The sequence below is a fragment of the Camelus bactrianus genome, chromosome 16 (genome assembly GCF_048773025.1).
Source record: "Camelus bactrianus isolate YW-2024 breed Bactrian camel chromosome 16, ASM4877302v1, whole genome shotgun sequence".
NCBI lineage: Eukaryota > Metazoa > Chordata > Mammalia > Artiodactyla > Camelidae > Camelus > Camelus bactrianus.
In genome coordinates this window covers 13,796,813-13,809,047 of record NC_133554.1, presented here as the reverse complement: position 1 = coordinate 13,809,047, position 12,235 = coordinate 13,796,813, and the positions used below count along the sequence as shown (strand labels likewise).

General features: G+C 47.7%; 2 protein-coding genes and 1 non-coding gene across 24 annotated transcripts in view; 2 read left to right on the top strand and 1 right to left on the bottom strand.

The window, feature by feature from the left end:
• The window catches only part of LOC123615655 (uncharacterized), a 44,387-nt gene extending 33,799 nt beyond the window's left edge, over positions 1–10,588 (top strand). Inside the window, exons 2-3 of one of the 2 annotated variants that reach the window (XR_012499457.1) lie at positions 9,260–9,451; positions 9,567–10,588. Coding sequence is in view for 1 of the 2 variants with exons in the window: in XM_074342687.1 (XP_074198788.1) it covers positions 9,260–9,271 (12 nt within the window). In the remaining variant the exon portion in view is untranslated. Of the gene's footprint in view, positions 1–9,259 lie in introns of both variants that reach the window. The other variant, XM_074342687.1, reaches the window with a different exon arrangement.
• BCAS3 (BCAS3 microtubule associated cell migration factor) overlaps positions 1–12,235 on the bottom strand; it is a 482,829-nt gene that overhangs the window by 26,760 nt on the left and 443,834 nt on the right. The window lies entirely within an intron of this gene.
• On the top strand, positions 3,730–3,836 carry LOC123615679 (U6 spliceosomal RNA). Its single transcript, XR_006723361.1, has one exon. It is a non-coding gene; the product is annotated as a U6 spliceosomal RNA (small nuclear RNA).

The following is a 12,235-nucleotide window of genomic DNA, read 5'->3' as shown; positions in this document are numbered from 1 at the left end:
GTCACCTCTGGGCTCTGAGGCAAACTGCACATCTTGTCAGCATGGTCGGCACGGCTATCATTCATCTGGCCAGCCCAGAGACACTCCGTCAGATGGGCTGGCCCTCTGAGCCCCATTACGGGGGAAAGGGTCACTTTCAAGGGGGAGAAGACACTTACGGCAGGCTGTTTGCAAAGACGAAATATATGTACTTAGCTACAACGATCTTTTGCTGAAGCAATGCTCCGCTGTTTACCCAGCCCTCTCACGTTTATTATTTAACTCCCACATTCATCAAATATTGATTACTGTCCACTGTGATATGAGTCAAGCACTGTGCTAAGGGGTAGGGATACAAAGTGAGCCAAAAAAAAAAAAATGCTCATGGCTCTTCCAAAACTCTGGGAAGCAGCAATTATCACCATTTTTTATTACAGATTCATATTATACTGAGACTGAGAGAAGTGAGGCAACTTCAGGTCACTGGTTCTAAGTGTAACAGTCTTCCCCGGATGCCTCCTGGGAACCTCTTCCTTCAGGGCCGCCTACCACCCTGCGATTCTCCGAATATATTTTCTAAGATGCAGTTCAAGTCTCATTTGCTCAATGAAATCTTGAGTGACTAAGTTAGAGTGAGCACTCGTCCACAGTCTGACTGTACAAAAGGTTCTTTACCTTTTGGGGTGAAGCTGATGAAAGCTATAAACTTACCCCTCAAAATGTGTCTGCCTACATTAAATGATGGAAGCCATTTCAGGGTGTTGATGGATGCCTCCGAAGCCCATCCCTGGATCCCAGGTTAACTAGATCGGTCCCCTGTGTTCTTCCCGCACTGCCTTATATTATTCTCATGATCTGCTCTTCAACCTGGTTTAGAAGCTCCTTGAGGGCGTGGATTCCTCCATAACCCATAAGTCTGTAATAAGCACTGGACTTGGTGCATTGCGATTGCTTAAAACATGTTTATTGACTGCTTATGATCATTGAGAAATTTGACAGTCACTCTGGAGTCAACACCCTTTTGCGGGGGAGGGTTCCCAGAGCCTAAATATGTGGGGCCAGGATTGGGAGGAAAGAGATTGCGCTAGGCAGGAGAAGGAGCTAAAATTAAATGAGAGGAAGGAAGAAGATTGTAAGTGAGCAGGAAACCGTGTCACAGTATCACCCTCCTGCTGTCTGTGCACTGATTTTAGCATTGAGATTCTGGGAACTGGAAGAACCAAAACAACCTGCCTTGAATGGCACCGAGAGCCAGCCTCATCCAGGTGAGTGTCCCAAATCCTGCTTCCTGGCTTGGCATCCAGCTTTACCCTCTCCCCAGAGGAGAAATGGGTCAGGTTCTTGGGTTTCACAAACCCATTAGAGGCATGCCGTGACAGCTGGTGAGCCAGCCAGCTCGAGGGGAGGCTAGGGGACACGTGCTCTGTCTTTTGTACACCACTGTCGAGGGGCACGGGAGCCCAGGGGGCGGAGGCGGCCCAGGGGAGGTGGGATGGTCCCCTGAGCTGATAGTGTCTAATCACATCCTCGCTATTCACGAGACTGTGGCTCAGCCCCCGCTTTGCATCTATTACTGTCAGCCCAGGGTTTGGACTTTGATGGGAGCCTGTTGATCAGATTTCCAGCCACCAGGGAGGTCAGGTACCAAGTGCAAAACTTGTCATTAAACAATGCTCTTCGGGACATAAGCCCTTCTGGGTGAGAGTGCGTGATGACAATGACATCGATGATAACTAAGGAACGGCCGTTGGAGAGTCTCCTTGCCTGCTGTCCAAGCTGGCTCACCAAACCCAGCTCGAGACTGGCGCTGTGGGGGACCTCCTTTCTCTACAATCCTTTAGGGTGGTTCCCAAAATAACCATAACCCCACATCCACAGACGTAGCACAGAGCAAAGGGGCCTAGACCCCAGCAACCTTTTGTGACTCATCTAATGCTCACCAGTCTTGTGGCCGTGTGCCATGTTTGTTCCATATTCATCCATTTGGCTTTAGGCATTTAGACTTTGGGGTTAGGTCATTTTTTTCCACTTTTTTTTTTTTTTAAATGGAGGTGCTGGGGATTGAACCCAGGACCTCATGCATGCTAAACACGTGCTTTCCCACTGAGCTATACTCCCCACCCCTTGGGGTTAGTTCATTTTTAAAGGATCTACTGCTCCAGTTCAGAAGTGAAGTTAGCGAGAGAAAGGAAAGGGAACAGCAAAGTAGAGAAACTCCTCAGCTAACGCTGGCCAGCCAGGAGGTGCTGGACAGCCAGATGTGGGGATGTCGTGCACATCTGTCCTCACAGGCCGCTAGTGGGAAGGGATTACTCATTGTTCATCAGAGGCCCATGCGCAGACTGCCATGTGTGGCCAACGTGCCAAAAGCACCTGAGCCAGGGAAGAGGAGTTCAACAGTAATTGAGACACCAAGAATTTCTTTGCAACTTAAAATAGTCACGGCTGAGTAATATACCATCGTACATATACAAAAACCACATCTTCTTTGTCTGTCGATGGCCATTTAGGTTTCTTCTGTGTCTTGGCTGTGGTGAATTGTGCTGCTATGAACATTGGGGTGCACGTATCTTTTCGAATTAGAGTTTTCATCTTTTCTGGATGTGTGCCCAGGAGTGGGATTGCTGGAGCAAATGGTAACTCTATTTTCAGTTAATATGGACATTTGCAGCCACATGGATGGACATAGGGATTATCATACCAAATGAAGTCAGGCAGGCAGAGAAGGACAAATACCATATGATATCACTCATATGTGGAATAAAAAAAATACAAACAAACTGATTTAAAAAACAGAAACAGACTCACAGACATAGAAAACAAACTTATGGTTACCAAAGGGGAAGGGAAGGGATAAATTAGGAGTATGGGATTAACAGATATACACCACTATACACAAAATAGATAAAAAAACAAGGTTTTACTGTATGGCACATGGAACTATATTCAAAATCTTATAATAACCTAAATGGAAAAGAATCTGAAGTTACATGCCTGAAAATAACACAATATTGTAAGTCAACTATAGTTTAATAAATTTAAAAAATAGTCTAAAAAAGCCATTAAAAAAGAGCAGTCATTTTGACATCTACATTCACAATTGCAATATACGATCGCAACTCATACTTCAAAGCTTAGAATGTAGGTTATAAATCCAGACATCTAGGTTATCAGTGGAATTCTCTTGTTAACTTTTCTAGTTACTCTAGGTCTTAATTTCCCCACTTATCACATGGGGAATAAAAGAGTGAGTCTCATTTAAGGGGTTCACGAATAGTTGCAACGTAATTAACAATAACGTGCTAACAGAGTAACAGTGAGATGGTGTTTGAGGTTCCCAGGGCAAAGGGAGCCACATTTCATTTTCATCATCAAGCAGCCACCCTGTAAGGGAGTCTCGGGTAGAAAGGGCAAGGAAGGATTCTCCCATAGGGACTCTGGAGGGAGCGTGGTCCTCCTGACACCTTGATTTCTGGCCTCCAGAAATATAAGAGAATAAATTTCTGTTGTTTTAAGTCAGCACGTTTGTGGGAATTTGTGACGGCTGTCCTAGGAAAAGAGTACACCTGTAAACAGGGGAATGAACTTTTGCCTTCTAGGGCTGTTGTAAGCCTCTGATTGGATAGTACATGAAAGAGTGACATGTAAGACTGCCCAGGGCCACTCCAACCTAGACAGCCACCCCGGGCTCTGTAAGCGGCTCTTCTTAGGAGCAGTGGGATTCTGTGAAAGGCTTAGAAAGGGTCTGGGGTGCTCACTTCGGCAGTACATATACTAAAATTGGAACAATACAGAGAAGATTAGCGTAGCCCCTGAGCACGGATGACATGCAAATTCATGAAGTGCTCCATATTTTTTATGGTTACTGGGGGGAAGAGGGTGGGAAGGGATAAATTTGGGAGTTCAAGATTTGCAAATATTAACTACTATATATAAACATAGATAGGAAACAAATTTCTTCTGTATAGCACAGGAACTATATTCAATATCTTGTAATATAACTTTTAATGAAAAATAATATGAAAATGAATATATATATATGTATATGCATGACTGGGACATTATGCTGTACATCAGAAATGGATGCACTGTAACTGACTATACTTCAATTAAAAAAAAAAAAAAGAAAGAAAGGGACTGGGGACACCTCTAGGCCAGAAGACAAGTGGCTCAAGGAGGATGCTGGATGGGAAACAGGCACATCAGCTCCTAGTCTGGGTAACTCCCTCATGACAGCTGAGTGGCTCTGTGTCCTTACACAGCAAGAGCCTTTGATGGGGAGGCATGGCATCTAAGCGGGTATATGTCCCCCGCTTCCCTGAGGATGACTGCAGGGGGCACAGGAGAGCAGGGGAGGTGGCCTCTTAGCTCTGAGGTCAGGTGCCTCACATCCCCTGATCTCCCCACAGCAAAAATGCAGATAGGACGTTTCTGCCCTCTAAGTTCTTCAATGAGTAAGCAGAATCATACTCGACCCAGGTAAGGATGAATTAAGATTGACTGTTGCTAACGGGAATATTACTGGTGTAAACTGTCTAAAGGGCAGTTTGGCAATATGTATAAAGAGCCTTTTAAAAACGTGCCCAACTACTGACCTAGGGTGCTACTTCCAGAAATCTAACCTAAGGAAACAATCTAAGATGCCAACAAACTTCATGCATAAAGATGCACATTGCCACTTAATACAGCCTTACCATAGGGTATTTGTTAAGTAAATTATACTTCATTGTGGCAGTAGAATATTAGGCAGTCATGAAAAATGATGTTGGTAACAAGAGAAATTCTTTAAGAGATGATGTTAAATTATTTGAGATTAACACATGCACATTACTATGTATAAAACAGATAAACAACAAGGACCTACTGTACAGCACAGGGAACTATATTCAGTATAGTTGTAATAACCTATAATGGAAAAGAATCTGAAAAAGAATATATATATATATATTCTGGATATATATATATATATATATATATATATATATATATATATTCTGAATCACTGAATCACTTTACCCTACAAATAAAACATTGTGAATCAATGATACTTCAATGAAAAAAAAAGTGAAACAAAATTGCGTAGTTAGTATTATTGAACAATGTAAAGAAAGCATTAAAAAAAACATTTTAAACAATTCATGACAAAATGTTGTTATTAACCATGGTTGCCTCTGGGCTGTTGGGTTATATGGAACTCTGCTGTTACTTTAAACCTTTCTGTAGGTTTCTCATAATTTTTGCAATCAGCGTAAAACAAATCAACAAACGCTAAGAAAAAGCTGAGAGAGAAAGAAACGTCTTCTGTAGAAGGACTCGTGTTGGGGCCGGGACAGGGTGCCTGGGAGACGCATTTGAGGGGAGGGCCTGCCATTGCTGAGTTGGTCCCCCTGTCAAGCCCTGTGCTTGACTCAGCTGGGGCAGGTGAGTACTTGACTTTTCTTCCAGTGGCCATGGCTGTCCGCACGCAATGTTGACCCATCCCTGTGTACAGCTGGCATATTTATTTTTCATTCGTTATCAGGAATGTGCACCAACTTGTGTGTGAAAAATGGCAGAAACAATTCCACCTCTGTACAAATTTCATACATCAGATCAGAAAGGCCCAGAAGAGCAACTCAAGTTTTACATCAAGTCCCTTTACCTGTCACCTTTGTCCCCACCCTGCCCCGCCCCCACACTCCCACTATCCTGTGGGATAAATAGGACATAGATTCCTAGGAGACACCCTTTCATGGCTGTCAGGGAAGGTCTGAGTCCCTCACACATCACCAGGAGGTCACTGAACCAGGGCCCTGCCTCTCGCCTGGGAGCCCAAGAATTCAGTCATCACTGCAGATCCCAGGAAGGAAAATTTCCACAGGGTCAACACTCAGACCAGACCTGGAGGTGCCTCAAGCAGGAGAGCTTTCCAGGTCAGGCTGACTCTGGTATTTCCCTGGCAGGATCCCAGAGAACCTTTCCTCCTCTGCTTTAAACGTGACACAGTCAAGATTTCTCCCTCTGTAAATAGGAAGAGAAGACTCATTCTGCAGCTAGACTGCAATGAATGTATTCCCTCTAGTATGCTTTGCCTGCTTCTGAGGATGGAGAGGAAATTTACACACAGCCAGAGGATTCCCACGGAGAGGTTCAGAACACACTGCAAGACAAACAGCCTGCTCAGAAACGTAACAACTCCTTGAATGGAAAAACTTTGTGGAACTGTATCTCTCAGGACAAGCAAGCCCACAAACTGGGTTTTCCAGAACAGTCTCAATTCCAAATAATGAGTTCTGTGATCAGATATCAGGAAAGACAAGAGAACGAACATTTGTTGAGTGTCTATTTTGAGCCAGGCACAGCCACCTCATGTCTAGGAGGTTGGTGCTAATATTCCCATTTTACAGATCAAGCAACTGAGGTAGAGAGAAGTAAAAATTGTGCTCAGGATGACAATATCCAGGGTACAGTCAGATTTTGATTCTAGGTTCTTCTGCCTCCAAAGCGGGATTTCAGTGCTCCGCAAGTAAGTCAGATTTGAGGCTCTCGACGTAGGAGAACTTCGAAGCCTGAAACCTCAGGCTAAGACAGCCTCCATTTTTATTAATTAAAGAGGATGTTTCAAAACCATCAGCTTTATCACAACTGGATTTCAGATGCAAAACTCAGTACGCCCACAGACAAGCATGGCTTGTCCTTCTGGGTTATTTTTGACCGTCCCTGAGGATCTGCATCTCCTCAGACGAGACCTCTCTGCTTCCCGGGCTGGCTGAGATGAACGGAGGCCCAACTCTGCAGGCCTGGGCCCCTGCTGGCCTCCGGAGTTTTCAAAGGCCAGAGCGGGGTGGGTGGGCAAAGTGGCCCCTGCTAAGCCCCCAGGGCAGTGGCTGTGGGCAGAAGAAGAGAGGGACCCACCCTGTGCTGAAGGAGGGTCCTGGAATGTGCCTGACTGGTTTGATACCCTGCCCATTTTTGGTTTTCTTATTCTGGTAGTCACCTAAGTATGTGGCCTTGAAAATGGGGCCCCAGCTTGGGCAACAGGCATTTCCATTTGTAACGTGTGGTCAGCCTTCTACCTATCTCTGCCATCAAAACCCATCGGCTCTCACTCCAGGGGGCAAACCTGAGCCAGATTTTCAGCCGCAGGCATCTTGGGATGAAGGTCTGGCCCTGGCCTGCTAGCCTGACTTGGGGTCCATTACATAACAGGGTCTCTACTTTCCAGGCCCATCTAACGAAGCTGTTCAGCAAAGACTTGGCCTCAGGGCCTGAGAAGAGCAAGATGAGAACCAGCCGTGTTTGGACACCCACTGGGGCTGGGGCAGTGGGGGCGATCGGGGATGGTTTCCACCAGGCGTGGAGGACTCAGGTGGCTGGACAATCCACAGTGCAGGAGGGGGTGTCTGAGCACAAACACCAAAGCAGGGGTGTTGCTCACGGCGGGGCAGAGTCACCTCCGCTGAAGCAGGAGGTCTCTTCTGAAGAAGACCATGCCTCACGTAACGTCACGTCATCACTGCTGACTTTCACCCAATTATTTCATTTTGATTCAAGGATCATAGAAATTTGTACCGTCGGCAGGACAGACACTGTCGACTCCATTTTATAGATGAGGATCCTGAGGTTCAGGGTGAGTCTGAGACCTGCCTCAGTCACCCGAGTTCCTTGCCTCACAGGGGAGTTGTGGGACCATCTGTGACGGTCCTCAGTGAACAAAGCAACACACTTAAGAGCGATCAGCGTAGCTGCCGGTGGCGGGCGCAGAAGTGGGCTGGCGGGGAGGACTGGTCATCTCTTCTTGCCGAAAGCTCAGCTAGGGCTGTGCTCAGGCCCCTTGTCCTACAGGGACTTCCCTGACTTTTGGCCTCATTTCCTGGTCCGGCAGCCCCACGGGGTGGGTGGGGGTGAGGCTCAGCTCAGTATCACTTGAATTGATCGCACAAGGTGTGTTTGAGGCTTGCCCCACGCCTGAAACTCTCGGGGGCCCGGGAACTGTCATTTCCTGCCTTGACATGTCCAGGTATTTGTTTATGCCTGGCTGGCGACACTGACTCAGCAGCCCAGGCAGGGCAACCGGGGAGGATGTAGGGGAAAGTTGAGATGCTGCAGGAACACACGGGGGGCGGCGGGGAGCAATGAGGCGGAGAAATCTTCGCAATGACAATAATCCCTTACACTTTCCAAGGTGCTTTCACAGGCGCTTCCCCCTCTTCATCCTCACAACACCCCTGGGGAGCACGGCGAGGCTCAGGGAGTTAAGGGGGGGCAGAGCGTCGACTGGGGAACCCCATCCTGTGCTCTCCACCTTCACTACTCAAAGTGTGGGCCACCGGCCGGCAGCAGTGGCGGGAAGCCTGTTAGAACCGTAGCCCCTCAGGCCCCACCCGAGAGATGAATAAATCAGAATCTGCCTTCATATCAGATCCCAGAGGATCTGTGTGTGGGACACCGCTGGAGAGTCCTGCCTACACCGCAACCCCCTCACCCTGTCCTGTCCCCCGAAACACAATTAGGGTATATCTGGTTGTATCTACTCATTTCAAGATGAGGAAATTGAGGCCCAGGGAGGGGATGGGTCCTGGTCCCTGATGGGAGAAGAAGCAGACAGAGCCCTGGTTTTGCAAATCAGTCCTGGGTCCACGATATCCAGCTGACATTCAACCTCTATTAAAGCAAACAGAGACGTTCGTACCTCGTGTTAAGCCTAGGAGCTGAGTGGGAGAGTGTGTGTGCATGTGTGTGTGTGTGTGAGTGTGTGTCGGTGGGGGTGGGCAATGTTTGGGCCGTCTCTGCCCTTTCCCCTCTGGCCTTCCTGCCTATAGGAGAGGGCTGGGAACACTTGCTTGCCAATGAAGGAGACCCCTGCTTGGGCCTTGTAAACTGCCCACTGCAGTAGTAAGTACGAAAATGCCCCCAAACTGTGTGAATCTGGTTGCGATTTCCCCTCCACTCATTGGTCGCACCGTGTGCCAAGTCTGGCGCCTGTGGGTAAAGTGATTCTTATGCCGAGACTGGGGCTTGGGGCCAGGGCCCCCCTCCTTTCCCTCCACTTCTACTCCACTGGGGCCAATCAGGATGTTATTCATTTCCCGAGTTGAGAAGCAAGTTCAAAAAGGCCAGTAGAGCCTCCTCTACCCCTTCCTTGTGTAAGTGATGCCAGTCCCCCTCCCCCCGCCCCGTGAGGAGGAAGCCACAGGGTTTGTTTCTGCTACACTCACGCAAGGAGCAGGTTTACAGCGTCAGCCCCGAACGAGCGTGTTTGCGTGTGCGCTGAAACCTCTCTCTTTATCTTTGGACCTAGGGTGCACAGTGAATTAGAGGAAGAGCAGAGTCAATCCATACGGAGAGTAATGAAAGCAAAAAAGCAAAGCCAAGGCGCCACCAGAGGCCTGGAGACCTCATGTTGCCATGTCAGGCAGACACGGGCCTGTCCTCGACCCTTGAGTTAGACCTCGCAGCGGAACGGAAAAATTAATTTCTCATTGCGCTTCCTGTGAGTTTGAGAAATGCCTTTCAGGTGGAAAAGTTACTAGAATAGCTCTCTCATATGCCTCAGGCTGTTCCCCCCAAAAAGGCAATAAATAAACACCAAGCCATCTTTCTTACAGAAACACCTACCAAACAGCTCAGTGAACTTGCAAGCTCACCCAAACCCTCCTGGGCAAGTCATTAACGAAGAGGCCTGGACAGGAGCTCTGTAATCTTGTAACGCAGGAGGTGATGCCGGGCGGGGGGTGGTCCCCCATGCCTCGGGCGAACCATCCCTCCTCCACCTCCCCCTGCCCACGGTGTCTACCTTTAAGGTCCGACAGTTGCTGGCACCCTTTGAATCTCGCTGCAATCTCTTCTCTTCATGCGGCCCCTTCGTATATTTTATTTTTAAAGCCACTGTGAAATGGGGGTGGGGTGGGGCAGAGCCTTACGGCTAGTTGCTCATAATTCTCAAAGTTATGTGAAGACTCAAATGACAAGGTCCATGATGGAACCTTCAAGACCATAATGTGTAATCTGCATGCAAAGTACCGCCGGATGGCCTTAGGTCGGTGCTCTCACCACTTCCCTCCAGCTCCTCTGAGACGCGAAGATGATGTCTAAACTGCGTGGCTTCTTGTGGTGTGGGAACGTCCACATAGCTCAGCACACGGCTCATTTCTAAACCAGGAATGTGAGGTTGCCAGGAACGTCTTTACTGCAGCTTTCATGTTGCACAAGATCCTCCACTGCCGTCCTCCAGGATCAAAAGGGCTCACCCAGAAGTTGTTCTGATGTCCCAGAGATACCAAAGAACCCAGAGCCTGCAGCACAGATCTGGCCACGTAATAGGTGCCCAATAAATGTTTACTGAATGAATGGATGAAAGAACAACCTTCGTTATCTTTTCATCTGAAGTATGTATATATCGTGGGTCTGAAAAGGGAGCTCATAAAGGCATTACTGGGCCACCCTCCTACCTCCAGGCAGTAGCATCCTTAAAGCCCTCATTCTAAAATAACTCCGAAAAGGAGTGCCCCTTAGAGGGACACTCCGGAGTGCTCTACCCAGCGGGCACCTTCCCCCTGCAGTATTTAAATAAGTTCAATTAATATTTCTATTTATCCTGGAAAGATAATTTTCCAAAGCCAATTGTTTAGGAAAGATGATTTCTCCTGACTATTCACTAATGACAGTGTTTGCATTTGAGAGATCTGTAATTTCACACAAAGGGCGCAGGCCCTCTGAATGACTTCTACAATTAGTAAATACCTTCAGTAGAGATGAAGGCCTGTTTTACAAAATTGCTCCCGTGAATAGAAGTATTAAGCAGGTGTCACGAATTTCACAGCTAGGGACAGTGAGCAGTGTTAGGTCTTAAACATATAAATGAGAGAAAGTCAGCTCCTTCCATGGCAGTAGCTATAAAATGTCTTTGTCTACATATGGTGCCTCTTCCAAACTTCTTTAATAGTCAGCTTTTTAATAGATGGTAAGTTTTGTTTTTTTTTAAAATGCTGGATTACATTCAGGTCCATTATTCCACAAAGTGGAGTGGGCAATCAGGCTGTCTACACCAGAGGGCAGTGAGGGTGTTCCAGTCCAAATGCTTTCAGAGAAGTAGCGCTGGACCAATTATCTGTCTAAATGCAGGATTTCCAACGGATTCCCGAATACTCAGACAGTTGCTCAGAAACTCTCCCGTAGATCAGTGGGTCAGCATTTCCATTTCCGCACATCTGAGGAGTCCCACCAGTCACAGTGGATCATAACTGCAGGGCTTCTCCACAACCTTAGGGCAGAATCTGTCTGTGTGCAGGCTGGGAGGGTGGGGCAGTGGTGTGTGTAGTCAGGAAGAGCCCCCAGGTTATTATGGGAGAATCTCTGGTTCAGAGCATCATTCCCAGATTTCCCTAAAAGAAAAATCACCTGGGGGCTTACTGAAAAACAGACTCTCAGGTCCATCTCCAAGATGTTCTAACGCAGTGGTTCTGGGATAGGGTCTGACTCTTAACCTGGGAATATTGGGAAGCACTTCTCTAGAGCTGCCGATGCTCAAATCTAGCTTGAAGAATCACTCAAGATTGAAAAATTGTGTGACTGTCCCCCTAAGACCCCTAAGACCATGGTAGCTTGGTTATAACCATGTGGCAACCCAGATGCTGTCAAGGAGAGCTGATCGCTTTGGGACATGGCCGACTACCCCCATGCCTCCTTCGTTTCTTCCGGTCTACCTCCTCCATCTCTGACCACCCCCCCCCGCCCCGCCCCGTCTCTCCCAAGGCTTTGCTCTGCTCTTTCTGTTCCTCAAATCTTGGTGCTTCTAAGGGTTTCACCCTTAGCCCTCTTCTCTTCTCTGCAAACAGTACTTGGGTGAACTTCTCCACTCTTAAAGTCACAACCATCACGGACATGAGACTGACTTCCCAACTGTGCTTCTCACTCAGTTCCCTCCTGGCCTCCAAATCCATTTGTGTCAGACCAAACACGTTCCACAGGCACCTCCGACTCACGTCCGAAACAAATCCATTACCTTCCTGCTCCGAAACTTGGTCTCCCTTCTCTAGTCCCTAAACAAATGGCCGCACTGTCTTCTCGGTGGCCCCAGCCAGATCTCTCCTTTTCCCCATCCCATCCCCACAGCCAGCTGATTAGGAACTCATGTGGATTTTCCCTCCTACACCCTCTCCAATCTGTCCCCTAGCCCACAGCCACCGAGCTCAGGCCCTCATCAGTTCTCACCAGGGTAATTCCAACAGTTTTATACCGGTCTTCCTGTCCCTCCATAGAGTTCTTCTTAGAAGAA